Source organism: Giraffa tippelskirchi, chromosome 4, assembly GCF_054371585.1.
Source record: "Giraffa tippelskirchi isolate mGirTip1 chromosome 4, T2T-mGirTip1v1.2.pri, whole genome shotgun sequence".
Lineage (NCBI taxonomy): Eukaryota > Metazoa > Chordata > Mammalia > Artiodactyla > Giraffidae > Giraffa > Giraffa tippelskirchi.
Window position 1 is genome coordinate 182,856,956 of NC_137278.1, and position 16,735 is coordinate 182,873,690.

A 16,735-nucleotide genomic window follows, 5' to 3' on the forward strand; every position below is an offset into this window, starting at 1 on the left:
GTGTCATCATTTGTGCTTAAGGCAGAGATTCTCAACATGGTGGTGGTGCTATCAAGAAGGAATACTTGAAATGAAAATTTTCTATTGTAATGTTTGGGGTAAGGTGGGTGATTCTGTTGGGGACCAGAAATGCTGCCTGTTTGCAGAGCAAGAGACAACTCTATACAACATCAAAGACTTGTTCTGTACTAAAAATGCCGATATATTTCCACTGAGAACCATTGCTCTAGAGATTCTTGTAGATCACAGGTCAAAAAACTTTTTTTGGTTAATGACCAAAATGGAAATAGCAAGGACTCAACTTTGCTGTTGTTGCCTGAAAGCAGCCAACAATAGTTTGCAAATGAATGGGTGTGTCCTTTGTTCCAATGAAACTTACTTATTTTTGAAAAACGGATGGCAAGATGGATTTGGTCTGTACTGTGTAGTGTGCTGACCTCTGACTTTCATCATCAGGGAGTCAGAGTTCTGTAGTCAAAAAACCCAAAATGTTTCCTAGTTCAGCAGTAAAGAGAGGTTGCCCAGAAACCAATCACAATGTTTTTTCAAACAGACTTTATAAAGATGAGATTTTTCCCTTTGTCTCAGCTTACTCTTTTTGTTTAATTATTTCTTTCTGCTGACCTTTAGTTATTTGAATTAAATTTTAGTCACAAGAGGGAGCACAGTGTTATGTATGCTACCTAATTTTATTTAGAAGTATTGATAAGTGTAATTGTTTTAAATAAATTGAGTGAATTTGCTTTATATTCCATTTAAAATATGTCTTAAAAAAGGTGTGAACTACCTTATGGTATAGATAAAGTCAGATGGCAGGTATAACCTTTTGGGGAATTGAGATTTTTTTCTCTTTCCATAGCAAATTTACTTGAACACCTGGGTCCCTCCTCCTTCCACTATCCTCCTGCTTTATCTGTACTGTTTGAAGGGGCCTGGCCTTTGCAACTGTGATATCTGAAGGTTTCCTCTTTTCACTAAATTACTTAGTGGAAAGAAAGCTGCAGTACTTCTTGTTGTCTTAAAATGATATATGGATAGTAGGGAAATACATTTTGCCTGCATTTGGGGAGAGTTCCATTAATAGTTAACCTGAGATTGTCTTAAGTTTTCTCTTTTTCTAATTTTGTTGCAGCCATTTGCCTTAAATTTTCAGATATTCACACCATGAAGAATTTAAGTGGCTTCATTAAGATTTTCTGATGGCATATTATTACTTAAGTCATGTTATTTAAAAAAAAAACACTTTCAACCGGCTTCTTTATATTTTTGATAAAGAATTAGTTTGGGTGCTAGTTTAAAATTGTTTTATGAGTCCTCTGATTGTATTACTTTGCTATTTAACTTTGTTGATTCTAGACAGGAATTTGATAAGGGTAGTTTGGATTATGTTCTTGTATGAATGGATTTAATGTTAAGAAATACCACTAGCGTATTCTTGTAAGTCAATTTTCATATAAGACCAATAAGAATTAGGGCTCCAAGAATACATCATGGTGATGCTCCCTCCACTGTGCTTGGATTTTAATTCGATGTCATAATTTGAACATTTAACAATGTTCATTTTATTTTGCTGTTATTGACCGTGTGTTCTACTCCAGCTCCGGGAGTTGGTGATGTATGGCGCTGATTCTTAGACTTTTTAACTCCATTAGCCTCTTGAACAGAGAAAGAAAAAACAAAAATAAAACCTTACTCAGTTGCTTGTATAGAAATTGGTCACCCATGAGATATTTGATTTTTATCCATTAAACACTTAAAAATTTAAGTTAGCAACAAAAGCAGAAACATTTGTCCTACAGTGAAAGCAGTGATATTTTCATAAAGTAGATGGTCTGTAAAGGACCACTGTTGCCAATTAATGAGAATTCATGTTTGAATCTTGACAAATTGTGACTGTTGGGAATGTTCACTGGGCAATGGAAAAGGAAGAAAGGCCAGGAAAAGTTGGGCTTTTGAACTACTTTTAATTTGAATTCTAAAAAAATAGGAGCATGAGAGCTTTTCAGAGTATAGTCACTTATTCGTTTCTCCCTATTGTACATAAGGGAAGGAATTGCACAGTGAAATAATTGATTACATGAAGTCCAGGATTCTTAATTATATAATATGCCTTTTTTTTTTGGCCATCCATTGAAACTGCTCTTTCAGCTAAATTTCTTTGTGAAAATTTTAAATGTCATAGATGAATGTATATCTGTGTATCTGGTCTAAATATGTATCTTTACATGTACATAGATGTGATCTATTGCAAGATATTTGTTGATATCCTACAAAGTTTCAATTCAGAATGTAGTTGAAATAAATTCTGTTTAAGTTTAAATAATATTTTCTGTTTGAAAGTTACAGAAGAGTCATTTATATTGTTTAATTAATGTTTGTTTTTTTTAAAGCAGTGTTTCTTTGCTTTGTTTTGTTCCCATTGTAACCTGGTTTTAAGGTAGATATTTGGTGTGCAGAAATATGGATGATTGGATATACATATATATACATTCAATTCACTCATTCATCCTTATGTTGTCATTTTTCATATTCTTATGTACCCCAGTCTTGATATTCTAGACAGAAACAGTTCTGTTGTTAAACTTTCTTTATAGAAAAATATAATTAATTATATTAGCAATTATTCATATCTCAGTTTCAAAGGCCATGTAAGAACTTCATATTTGACTTTTCATTTTTTGGGTATTTTCTTCCTGAAATACTGTTCAGTAAGCTCAGTGGTGATCAAAATAGTAACAGACATTTTAAAGTAACTGAAAATCCAAATCGTAGTCTTTTTCTTATTTAATTCCACTGACAGTTCTGCTTGCTGTTTTTCTTATTCACAGTCATAATTTATTAATCTGATTGCTAACAAATTAATATCTAGCTCTTCTTTTTTACCTCAACTTGTTTTGTGCATGCTAGGGATTACAAAAATAATTCCTCTCCCCTGACTAAAGCTCGTTTGATACTATTTTAACGTAACTTTGCTATCTGTTGTATGTATTGTTTTCTTTTCTTCCACTTTGACCACAAACTCCCTCAGGTCTCCGCTGGTTCATCCTCCAAGCCATGGGTGCCGCTCGACTCACAACAGCCCAATTCACACTGCTACTGGCTCACGACTTACTCAGAACTTCTCTGTGTCTGTTCCCACTCTCATCTATACTGGTACGAGACTGCTCAGACTCCAGAGCTGGGGAAGCAGGCCACGGGCAGAGTGGCTGCAGAGGGCAGGCAGGCAGGTAGTGTAGGCAGGCCCCATTACTCTTTGCTTCCTCCTTTTCTCACTCCTAGTCCAGCCGCAGTGAAGAATCCTGTATTTAGCCGCCGCAGAGGCTCTACCTACATGGAAGTGAAAGTGTTCTTCCAACTTCCAAAGTCTCTTCCATAGATCCTCTCAGAACCCTATCTTGTGTGTGTGTGTGTGTGTGTGTGTGTATACACACACATACATATATATACACTGTGAGTTTTGGGAGAATCCTCCAGTATGTATTTTTGCCGTTATTTCTGCATTAGAAATAAAATAGATAATTGGAATGTAAAAAATGAAATAGCTGCCAAAGCTTCCAATTTGCTTATTTTCTTTATGTACAAAGCTTGTTACAGTAGGGTCTGTTTCATTCTGTGGAAGAGAGCTATTGGAAAACAGGTAAGCGACTCTTGTGCATAAAATGCGATGTCTCTGTGTAGCTGTATTCATTTTCCACTCTGCTGTGTTTTTAGCTGTGGCACTCTTGATGCTATAGGATAAGGAAACATGTTTTTTTTCCAAGATATCCGTGTGTGCAAATATAAAAACTATTATGAGTATTTACACACACCATTTGCAGTCACCATTTTTTATTTTGTAACTTAAAAAAGCATTGTTTGTTTGAAAATATTTTTAATCATGTATTGATCCTTTTTGTTTATTTCTTCTTTTAATATTTTTTTACCCCTTGAGTCTGCCATTTCATGCTTTTTTGCTTTTTCCCTTGGCTTATTAACTGTTTCAATGCAGATAATTACTTATCTGGAGAATGGTGAATGGTTAAACAACAGTTGGATGCCTTTGGCCTCAGACCCAGCTCCACACTTAAGAAATGACTACTGGCCCTGCCCCAGTCCTTCCCTGGTGTTTGGATCATGCTGCCTCTGTCAGATCCTTTGGCACATGATTGCTTAATATTTTTCCACCTTCTTCTGGCAGGATTCCCTTCAATGAAGATCCCAATCCCAATACTCACTCATCAGGACCCTCAACCCCTCTGAAAAACCAAACTTATTCCTTTTCACCTTCCAAGTCCTACAGTCGACAATCCTCTTCTTCTGACACAGATTTGAGTTTGACACCCAAAACTGGTAAGGCACTTCCACTCACCTTTTCTTTTCTTCTTTTCTTTTCCAAATTTGTTTTTGTTCCTTATTAGCTTTCCATCCAAGCCTTTCTTCCTGTTTTTGGCATTTAAGGTAAAAGATAATGGAAATACTGATCATTTTCAGTGATTACAATTAAAATGTGAAAACTTTGTATAGTTCAGAAGTTATTTTGTTTAGAGCATGACGTTTTGTTTATTTTAATTATAGTTTAGATATGAAGTCCAGGATTTATTTTTGCATGTAGACATCTTTCATTTCATGCTCAAATTAAGAGGAATAACATATCAAAACATTTGAATAGAAAGTAACACTAGTAGCTTGCCATCCAGTTCCTCATGCAGTATAAACATTTTTGAATTCATTGTTTCTATTTTGAAATTCTAAGATTTTATCATGAAAAAATTCTTAAGCATAGCTGATATTGTTATACTGGAGTATATATATTTATTAGCTTATTATTTAAAATGTTTGGTTTTGCTATTAGTATTCTCTAGGTTAGAAAATAGCATTTACGCTTTACTTATTCTTGTATATTTCTCAGTGTATGAAATTTATAATTTTTCCCTCTCCTATTTGTATTTTGCTGATCTCTCAGTTTTGTGAATATGTTTTATGATAAAAATTGATTAATAAATCAAATTAGTTTCTTATGCCTTAAAATAAAATTAGCTTATTTAAATCATCAAATTAATATTCTTAAGAAAAATGATAAATGAAACATTTAAAAGTTAATAGTTTGCAGTTTTTGCAAATAGCATGTTTGGGAGTTTCCTTGACAGATTGAGGAAAACATTTTGCCTAGTTCATGTGTTATTTTTAATTTGTAATCTTTAATAACTTTATTTTTATGTTAGACAAGAAATTTAGAACATGACCCCAGATTTTATGAAAATAATGAGAAGAAATCTAATTCTAGAACCAGTACTGCTTTCAAAGTAAAGATAGGGTGTTTTTAAAAAGCCTGTAGTCATAAAATCTGGAGAAGGAAATAACAACACACTCTAGTATTCTTGCCTGGGAAATACCATGGGTGGAGGCACCTGACAGACTAGGGTCCATAGGGTCACAAGAGTTGGACACAGTTTAGTGACTAAACTACCACCATCAGACACAATATTATTTTTTATAAATGTAGTCACAAAATGTAAAGAAGGTAATTATTAATACCAAATTCTTTGAAAAGCATTACTTTATTTTTACATGTGTAACTATGAACAACAACAGAATAATGTGATATTTGATAGTAATGGATGCCATGGAATGTGGCATCTTGACCATATTGGTGTCATAAAAACTGAATCATTGAAACTGTAGGGAAGTGGGGGTGTTTTGTTTTTTGTTTTTTTTTTTAATTTTGTTTTTAAGTAAAGAAAAAGATTCTGGCTTTGAAATTCATAATATCAAAACCGTAAGGACGTAGCATAACATTTGATGAGTAAGTTTTCTTAATTTTTTTGAGACTGTCCACTGCTTGTTCATTTTTGTATTCCAAGCCACTTTTCAGTATTCCTTATCTTTTTTTTTGCCATGCTACAGACACATTTTTTAAAGTATTTTCCTTTTTCTTTTTGTTTCTTTTTAATTCATAAAGAAAACCAAACCTAATGAAGATTGTCAAGTAATGAATTAACCAAACCAGACTTCTGTTCCCTTAGCTTTCTAATAGGCAATCGATTGTATTATCAATGAAAACTTTTTTGTATTTTCTAGCTCCAAACTTTTAGTTTTTAAAAATTCATTTCCAAAAGTATTGTTCTCATGTATTTCTATATAAGCTGTCCCTAAGTAAATTTTTTGTTTTGCCTGTAATTATTCATTACCTCAGTTGCATTTTTATAGGATATTAACAGTTTTTAGGTGCTTGTCCTTATCATGGGTCCTTAATACTTCTGAAAAAGTGAAAGTGAAAGTGTTGGTTGCTCAGTCCTGTCTGCCTCTTTGCGACCGCTTGAGCTATAGCCTGCTAGGCTCCTCTGTTCATGGAATTCTCCAGGCAAGAATACTGGAGTGGGTTGCCATTCCCTTCTCCAGGGGATCTTCCTGACCCAGGGATTGAACCCAGATCTCCTGCATTGCAGGCAGATTCCTTATCGTCTGAGCCAGTAGGGAGTATTCCTATTTTTCATGGAGATTGAAAGTGCCAAAATTATGAATGTTCTAAAATTTCTAGAGCTGTAGGTCATCATGTATTTCATGATTGATTGGTTGCTCATGATTGATTAATTATATGTACATTGGGAAACAAAAACAGAATAGAATAAAGTTAATAGAACTTTGACTGAGAAAGTTGTTTTTCTGTTTGTAGTTAAAGCTGTCATCCACTTTCAGATGAGTCTTGTTTTAAAAAAAATTTCACATTTATTTCTGTAGATTTTTATTTTTTGGCATTCTACCAGATTTTATTTTCATTTTTTTTTTCAAGTATTCAACTAGGAGGAGTGGAACTTTAGAATGGTAGTGTTAAGATACTGATGTGACATCTGACTCAAGCTAATTTTTACTTTTTGTTTGATCAGGCTTTTTGCCATGTATGTTTTTTGTGATTCAGAGCATATTCCTTTGACTCTCAGGTACTCAAATCTTTGTAAATGCAAACAGTGCTATGATCAGATTTGAGTATTTAAAATTTTAGAGGAAAAAGAAAAGCATTAACATACATCCTGAAGCAGGACAGAAATTAATATTTTATTTATTTAAACTTAATGGTGGCTGTCTGCTTAATGTGGTAGCAGGTGTTTGATTTTTTAAAATTTAATTAAAATACTCATAAGTCATGTGTTTTAGTTAGTAACATTGGAAGAACTATACTCTTACCTCTTTAAAAAAGTGTTTGTATTTGAGACAACAAATTTCTGGCTTTAAAAAATGTGATACATTTTAACCTGACACAGTCTTAAGCAAAAAAATGGCAGGTAATTTAAATGTTTTTAAGGAATCAGCTAAAAGTAATCAGAATGGCATAAAATCCTGTTAACTGATTTAAAAATGTTTAATGAGTGCAGAGTTTGTAAAGGTTTTGTTAAGTTTTAGACTATGCTTTTTGTTTATATTATGTTGAACAGATGATCTTGCTAATGACTTCATATGCTTACTGTAATTTGTGTACACATTTTACAGTTCATTTTTACTGTTACGTTTTGCTTCACCATTGCTTTCCTTATCCTGCATTTTCTGGTCATCTTCTGAATCTGCATCTTTTCTCTGCTACTTTCCTCCACAGCACCTTACCCACAGGGGCCTAGGATTTACCTGTGTCCCAGCTCCCCCTCTCTCCCTTGTGGGTCCCTTCATCTTAAAAAGTCCTGTCTCCTCCTCTCGGAATCTAGCCTTCCCCCTCATCCTTCTAGCCTTGTCAGCCCAGTTCTGAGGAAAAGTGTTTCTTTCAGTGAAGAGCTGTTCCTGGCTGCTTCTGGTAGGATCATATTATGTCAGCTTTTTAATCCCTTTATTCGAAATCACCTTTGAAAAAAATTAATTATTTCATACTATACAGAAGTATTGAGTATTTGACACAGGATGTATTTCTTAGTTTTCTTATTGGCAGACAGAGTTAAATGGTTAAAATTACCATGAGAACATGATTGAGATTACTTGATGGATAATTATGAATATTCTGCTAAATAATCTTATGTATTAAAAATTGTATGTCTAAGTGCTTACAGCTGCATATTTCCAATAATAAATAGGTTCTCATTATTAGAATTTCTGTTTTAGATGCTTTTACTTTTCTTTCCCTTCACACCAACTCCATTCATGTTGGACCTATGCCATCATGTTGCTAAACCATATGGTTACATTAGTAAATTATTCTGTTTGAATCAGTTTAAGTCTCATTTTGGTGATATTCTTTCATTATCCATTTTTTTTCCTGTCCATGGCATTAATTTTCAAGTTATTCTGCTCTATTTTCTGATATTTCATTATCCCTACCAAATTACATTTTATTTTATGGCTTTCATATGCTTCATATGAAGATCTTAGTTTTGTTTCTGTGTTTAGTATTGTATAGTCTCTAAAAATTATGTTTAGGTTGTTACAAGAAAAATACATTTCTTTTTAATTTTTAAAGAACAAAATGGGACTATACACATGCTAATTTTGTTTCCTTATCCAAGAACAGCTAAAAATATAAAAGTAAATTAGTTCCTTTCTTAAGTCATTGTAGTAAATATGCTTGCATGTATCTTCAGATTTAAAAGGTGGGACTAAATTATTAATTTTAGTTTGTAGAACACTGGCTTCTCACCTGCCCCCTGCTTTCTGTAATTCTTTGACCATAGTTGGCCTATTAGTATTATCAAAAGAACAAAATAAGGAAAGACATTTAAACTTATGCCTTAAAAATAAATATATCTAAGAGCTTGGGAAATGTAATTCTTTCATCCATAACCATGTACATTTGTGATATGTCTGTTATATGTCTGAAATTTTTAGTTTTTAAAAACATCAATTTTTGCAAATGAGTTGTATGATATGAATATTAAGGCTATTTAGTAATGAATATTATGTTTATGACTGCAAAATTATCAGAAAATAGATGTGACTGCATTTCAAAATTGCCTAAAATTCATGCCCTTTAGAGAATTTTGGAATATTTTAAGCTCAATTAGTGCTTTCTATATATATATATTTACTTTGAAACAAACATTTAACGTTTCTCTTACTTCTTTTAGTACTCTTCACTTGTTAGCAGCGTATAAGTAATTGATATTACACTGATTTTTTATTAGAAGAGTCAACTTTTAAAATTGAATATTACATAAAAAAGTTCATCACCTTAATGTAATTTTAAAAATGATTTTTAAAATAAATTAAGTCCATACTCACTGTGATCAGAATTTTGACATCTTGCTTCTAAAGAAAACCTTGTGAATAAAAAAGAGTATATGCTTAGTTGCCATCACAAATACTTCAAATGTTTAGATTTTTGTTTTTAACAGATTTTGTTCATGATATTTATGAAGATAAATGCAATTAAACTTTCTATGTCTCTAGTTGTTTTTGGTCGTTATTTACATACTGATGTTCTGTAGGAATGGGAAGTGGTAGTGCTGGAAAAGAAGGGGGGCCCTTTAAAGCTCTTTTAAGACAACAGACTCAATCAGCATTGGAACAGAGGGTAAGGTTCACTCAATATTCTTTCTTCTTACAGTGTTAATATGATTTTATTCTCATGTTTCTATGTACTCACAACTTGTTTCCATATACTAGCTTTGATTAATATTGTAATTTCAATCCAAAAGGTATCATAGTAATTTGCTTATAAATGATTACTTTTAATTTGGAATAATTCTATAACTGTTTTTATCTTATCTCCCAAAGTTATATTAGAAATAGTCTGTTTGGAAATATCCATTGAATAATGAAATCATTTCTAATTTTACATTAGAGTTTAATATGTAAAAGGAAATAGTGGATAATTTTCTAGAAAGAAGTTTATTGGTATTGTATTAAAAGTAATTCTTTAGTATATTAACATATATTTGCTGAGATGATTTTTATCAGTGGCCAGTCTCTTTGGGATTAAGAAATGCAGATTCCGTATTTTTACAGATTAATATAGATAATATGGTTGTTCAGTATGTGAATACATCTCTTTTAAGTACTGTAAATTTATTTAATTAAATATGTTGTATGAAGAGCTAAAGTGTTTGGATGATTTTCTCTCTTTATTTTTTTGTATAAACTTCATTGCTAAGGGAGGATCGCCTCATAGGTTCTGTAGAAGGCGGGTATGTTTCTGAACATGTGTGAGAGCCTATTTCATGTATTGGTAGCTTTTCTAGTTTTAATCTTGATCATTTATGTTTTATTTAAGCTTTTAACAAATGTTGCCAGCTTTTTTTCTTTTCATAATGCAAAGTTGTTTGTTTTTTGTTTTAATTTAATGGCACTATGAGGCTCATGGTTTTTTTTTTTTCCCCTAACTAATACAATGCATGGTTTTATATGTCATGTCAGTTATTTTAAGGCACAGTTCCATAGTTTTCATTATGTCTGATTTGGAAGTTACAAGCATTTACAGAATTATCCTTTACTTGTTCTGTTTTATACTAGCAGTAAAAAAAAAAAAAGATGAAACATAGTAAATGCCTGTAAAAGGATGCATTTTATAAAACAAAGGTATTTGTTTGCTTGAAGTTGGCTTTCGATAAGAGTGTTTTTCAGATCCTATTATTATAAACAATACAACGAGTAATTTTTTTAGACTTTCTTTCATTGTGCTGAAAGTATCTGTGTATGCAGTTTGCCTGTTATAAAAGGCTGGAGAGAACAGAGCTGAACTAAACTTGGACTTTGGTAGGACTTGGGTGGTACCTAGTTCTTTGCCTTGCAGCTACTCTCACATCAGCAGGCATATCATGCCAACGACTGGCATCAAATAGCTCACCTAAACATTCAAACTATACATTGAAACAAAATATAAAAAAAGACTAACAACATGGGGAAGAGGATCAGAGTAAAAGTGTGCGTGTCACTTACAGTTTTTAGGCCAGAGAACTCTTACCGCCTACCCTCTCCCAGTTTTACTTTTTCTGGAGTCTCTTACGCTAGGAATATTTTCTGTAATCTAATTACCATTCTAGAATTCACATGAACAGAAAAACTTGACTTGCCTTGACATTTGATATAATGAGACTTTGCCTGTGTGTTGAGTCCATGACACTCCTGTCTGTACTAAGAGCTTTAAAAAGCACCTAGTTTTAAAAGACAAAAGAAATACTAATCAATGAAAATGTTTTGGATTTAGTTTGGATAAAATTTATATTTTCAAATATGCCTTCAAACATTCTTAAACTTTTGGGCACATTAACACATTGGACATACATTACTAGATAATCCTCGAGGCATTAACAGCAGAGATGTGGAGGACTATAGTTTTCATTTACCACTCTGTAAACCTCAGTTGGCAATATATTTACATTATCAAACCTTGCAGTGGCAATGAGTTGTATTTGTGAGCCTCCTTCTCTACCCTGTGTACATAATAGGTAGAAAAAGCATTGTCATGCTTGGCTTCCCCATTTACCTGTGGCTGCCATCAGTATGGGAAAAATTTGTACAGAAATAATGAAGAATTCTTGCTGTATGTGGTCACTTATGCTTTAATCCTGCCAAGTTGAACACTAGATCAAGTTGAACATATGATCTATTTATCATTTTATATATTCATTTTTAAAATATTCACTTCTGCCCCTTGCTACCCTTAATAAATTATATGGCTTTTTGTTTCTTGTGGAAAAGAGGAACTTTATTTGTCCATCATCTTTTTATTTTGAGTTACTCAAGTAGCAGTTATCAAAAATACAAGTGCTTTTTTCTTCCTCTTTCACAAAAGCATTAAAAAATAAGTTGACAAGATCTTGGTAATTGGTATCAGATTATTGGGAGGTAAAATTTTATATTAAGGTTCTGCCTGTGAAGTATTTGCTGTGAAGCAAACAGATTTATTTTTCCAATATGATTCTTTTTTAACTTGCCAGAAAAATGAAGTTACTTTTTAGATTCTGAAATGTATATTTTTCTTCAATAAAGAATCCTAATTGACTTAGTTTAGCTTAGTATTTCCCAAATGTATTTTACTATGAAGTCTTTCCATTTAAAATGCCTGTTAGGAACCCACTTTGGGAAACTTAGATTTAAAGCAGATTCTTTTGATAAATTATGATCTTTTTTGAAGTAGCGATAAAATTATATGATAAATTATTGTAGGAACCTGGCAGGGAGTTTTGTATCTAGAAAGTTTACTATCGTGTCTTGGGATAATAAAAAAAATCTCTGATTTCAAAAAACAAAATTGATTAAAATATCTTCTGAGAAAAATCCTATTTAAATCTTTAAAAAAATTCCATTTGTTCTCAGAATTTTCAACTAGCCTGCCTCTGAGCACATGCTATTAAATGATTTATGCTGCATGCACTTGGCTTATGTCAAAGCATCAATGTATGAAGTCTTATCTAGGCTCCACAGGGCAAAATAAGGGCTTTCCAGGAAAATGGGGTCCCTGGCATTCCCATCTGGACACTGAAGGCAGGGTGTGCTTGGGCGTATCTTAACAAAGCTGTCCTTTTCAGTGGAGGAGAACCTGTAGATTCATCAGGTGTAGTAATAGACTAGAGGTTAAAATCAATTCTTTTACTCAGTGTTTTAACCAGAAATGGTAAGAATCCAGGTGACAAAGTTTGTGGCTCAGAGAGTGTAAGCCCTCTTTGTTTCAGTGTTTCACCTGAACCATGGATTTGATAGGACATCCATCTCAGGGTATGGTAACATCTGTGAAGCCTAGTTTTAAGGTACTGTGCACAGGACTGGCACATTGGAAATGCTCCGTAATAGTTACTAGCGATGCTGGTGGGAGGACAGCTATTTAACTCTCAGTTAAATAGCTCTTCTGAAAGTGTTGTTTACCAATTACAGTTTGGGTTGAATAACAATGCCATTTTAATTCCAGGTTAAGTTTGTTGGTTTGTTTTTGGCCATGCCCTGTGGCATGCGGGATCCTAGCCCTAACCACAGGGTGGAACTTATGCCCCCTGCAGTGAAAATGCGAGTCCTAAGCACTGAACTTCCAGGGAAGTCCCTATAGGTTAAGTTTTATGTTAAACTGGGGGAGTGTGCTGCCTGGATGAACTGGGGACAGTTAGGACAGAGTCTAAGTTGGCAGGGCATCCTCCACCTCTTAGGTCAGCTGGTCCGCTACTACTTCTGCTCTGACCAGCTCTGGAGTGATGCTTCCCCCAATCCTGTTCTCCCATTTTCTGAAGTTTGGGGAGTCAAGAGACTCCCTAATAGAGAAATCATTTAGGTTTATTTTCTTTTTCTATCTTATCTAAAATCTTATATGCAGATTTCCAGCATGGAATTTACTTATTTCTCAAGTTTAGGTGGGAGTACTAAGTTCCATTTAGCTTCCAAAATTTGCATTTTCACTATCTGTTATCCAAAATATTTAAAATGTTAAGTATAAAGATAAAGTGTAACATGCTTTTTGGACTTTACCACAGTAGTTTGAGGAAATTTTAAAACTTCTGTATTCTTAAAATTGAAAACAAATGTGAAGGATCTTAAGGACACATCTTAGAGACTGAACAAAAGACTCATGTTTCCAATAGTATGAGCTTATCTGTACATTTCTTATTTAAAATTTATATGTAAAAAATTTAGATGGAAATAAGGGGCTGTTTCGACTCACCATTTTATAATACTTTTAAGTAAAATTCCCCTCCCTTCATCTGCCTTTTCTTCCTTTTCCTCTACCTATCAACTGGATCAAACCTGTCCACTTCCACTGTTTGTTTACTCCCTTTTTACATAGCACAGATTTTTCTGGCCCTTGTTAAAGATTACTTTTAAATTGTAATGAATTTATTTCTGAATATGTGTGTGTGTGCAAACACACACCCACACATGTATATATATTTTAATACTATACCTCATGGGTTATTGGGGTGTGCAGGACTGTTTGCCTCTGTGCTAAATGACTCCAAGTTGCTTTGCTGTGTGAATTATGCTTTGGTCAGTTCATATCTCCATGCTTTAAGCAGCCAGTCAGTAATCTTGCTGTGGGTAATGTGCCTGCTTCTTGTAGTATTCTGTATCTCTTTATCTCCCAACTTTTATTTGCTGCATTTAATCTGCTATGGTCCAGAAAAAAAGATACCAGTAGATTTTAGAATATATTTGTAATGTTATGCACTTGTAATTACCATATATCATTGTATGAATATAGTCTGTGGGGGTCTCTTAGGAATGAAATATAGGAAGTTTAGTCCTTGCAACTGTAACAGTTGTTTTGACCGTTGAGAGCCCTGTTTTGCTTAATTTCCAGTTCTCAGTTATGTTCTGAATAGCTGAGGCTGCTGGTAAGTGACTTGTGGTTAAGTGAGCTACGTTAATCTTGCAGCCAGACAGGTTGGATATTTTTTTCCTTTCTTGCGTCCAGTTTTTATTATATGAGCGGCCTCAGGAACTCTCCTTTCTTTTGGGTGCTGTTTCAATAAATTTTCTTTCTCTGCTTTACCATTTCTCTGTTGCCTGCATCTCTTCATTTCTGAGTTGACAAATTTGATGTCCTTGAGAGAGACAGAGAGAGTGAGAGAGAGGAGAATAAATCCTGGAAGAACTTGTAGAATTTGATTGCCTCCCTTGCTGTCATCTACACACCTCTCCCCTTTCTTAATGTGCATTTTTATATTTAGATTTTTTTTTCCTGCTGCCCCCTTGTTGACAGAGGGAATAAGCCCACACAGTAATTCTCTGCCTACCTGAACTTGACGTTGGCTCTTCTCTTCACCTTTCTATGTAGCTGTTAACCTGCTCTGCTCATCCTCTCCCTCCTCCCTCAGTCCCACCTTGTTTTAGACCTCCTGCCCCAGGACTTCAGAGTCTACCAGTAGCCTGGAACAGGGTAGGTGTCTAAGGAAGAGTCTGCCCCGTCGAGAAGTAGACGTGGATTGTTGTTCAGGTAGATTCCCCATCTCATTGCCAAGTTGGATCACAATAGACGATTTAGAGGAAGGAAGAGTGTGTTCAAATATCTCAAATTGAAACTCTGAGAATGTTTTTTTTTTTTCTCATTTAGAAGTGATAAAAAAGGTGTTCAGATTCTGTATAACGTAATACATGTGGGAAAATGGATTGGGAACTCAACATCCAAGGAAGCTTTTCATTACAAAGCGTCTGTAATGTATAATTGGTAGCCTTTTGTTAAGGGGTAGAATTCATTTCTTTATGACAAGCTTTTTAACAGTCATGCATTTGTACTTCACACATGGTCAGGCATATTTTTCCCCCATTCTTTCTACTAGGAATTTCCATTTTTCACCCTGACGGCATTTCCTCCTGGATTCCTCGTGCATGTTGGGGGTGTTGTTAGTGCACGCTCTGTGAAGCTTTTGGATCGTATCCACAATCCTGGTATGTTCTCTAAACATTTGTTTTCCGTGTTTCATTTACTTACACTGTGATTATCATTAACACTGATTTTTATAATTTTTTAAGCTGAATTTATCCAAAAAGAAAAATGACGAAGAAAGTATAAACTAGCACACATTGCTTTCAAATATTTGCAGTAATCTTAACTAAAAGTAAACTAAGTAGAAGTGTATATTTCAGTTACTTTTTTTTAACACAAAGCAAATCTTAATTCATTTTTGGCTAAGCTGTATCACTCTGAGGCAATCCTTAAGTCACTTTTGAGTCAGCTGTTTTCTTTGACTCAGGCAGATAACTAAATTTACAATTTGATCATTGTGGCCATTAGCTTAAGAGGTTAGGTTAATTCTTTTCCCTGGAATAATTCTTTATGGGTTATTCAAGTAATTTCCTTATTCGTAAAAGAAGTCTTCTTTTGAAATGTATACATTGTGTAGAGAACCTAAGTTAAAAAAAAGTAATTATTGTCTTTAGGTCCTTGGTTTCTTTCAGTAGCTATTTATTCCATTTAAGGAAACAGGAGAAAATAGCAGCTCACTTCTTTAAAACATGAACCTTGATTCTAAAAGAGAAAAAAAGCATGCAAGTCCTGGTAATTTCAGATCCTTGGATTAAAAATGCTTTGCTGATTTTTCTAAATCTAAAATAAGCATGAGAAGTATAGTAGGAACTTTCCCTATGGAACCTGTTCTTGCATCTCTCATTGACTAGATGCCCAGTAACTTGCTCGAGTCACTTATTATTTTGATGACGTACCTTAAACTTGAAGTTATATTAGTATTCTTACCTGGCATGTATACAAATGTATTTTTGAAAATTGAAATTGTCACTTCCAGTAACTTCTTCCTGGGGCTTGTACTGACAGCTATGAAAAAAGAAAAATGCTTTGAAATTATTGTATGCAAAACTCAAATAGTGAATTTGAGGATACAAAGCATTACCATTCTTTTAGATTTTTTAAAAATTTAATCTGGGCCCCATAGTTTGATGTCATTTGAATTAAAACAGAATGGAATTTTTCTAGACCCTGAATGGAATTGCAGAAAAGCAATACTATTTGGGATTAGTTAAATCCTAACATTGAGCAAATACATATTTTAAGTACTAGTCTTCTCTTTTTCTTCTCTGGTTTATTATTTTTTTTCCCCTGTATCTTATTTTTGGGGTCAATTTAAAATCTTTTCTTTGTGTAGTATTTTATGCATTCTGTAGTAATTAAAGGCAAATTTAGACTGATGCCAGTTTTAATAGATTGAGATCTTGAAGACTATGCCAAGTTTCATATCTGTGCATTTAGAAACTTGAATTATTTGAGAAGTGTAAGGAAATAGTTAAGATACCTGACTCTAACTGGGTGACCCAAGGCAAGGCCAGTTACCTGTGTGTCTATGTACCCTTGACTCAAGTATTTTGATAGTTGGCACCTACCCATCGATATAATAGCTCCAAAAAT

At 33.6% G+C, this 16,735-nt stretch overlaps 1 protein-coding gene across 28 annotated transcripts in view; it reads left to right on the forward strand.

Annotated features, from left to right (window-relative positions):
• The window catches only part of C2CD5 (C2 calcium dependent domain containing 5), a 93,255-nt gene that overhangs the window by 21,319 nt on the left and 55,201 nt on the right, over positions 1-16,735 (forward strand). For 16 of the 28 annotated variants that reach the window (XM_081595979.1, XM_081595972.1, XM_081595981.1 and 13 more), the window contains 3 exons: positions 4,178-4,329; positions 9,381-9,466; positions 15,156-15,264. In XM_081595979.1, coding sequence (XP_081452105.1) covers positions 4,178-4,329; positions 9,381-9,466; positions 15,156-15,264 — 347 coding nt within the window. Of the gene's footprint in view, positions 1-3,028; positions 3,154-4,177; positions 4,330-7,567; positions 7,760-9,380; positions 9,467-10,046; positions 10,080-15,155; positions 15,265-16,735 lie in introns of all 28 variants that reach the window. The other 12 variants (XM_081595964.1, XM_081595967.1, XM_081595975.1 and 9 more) reach the window with 4 other exon arrangements.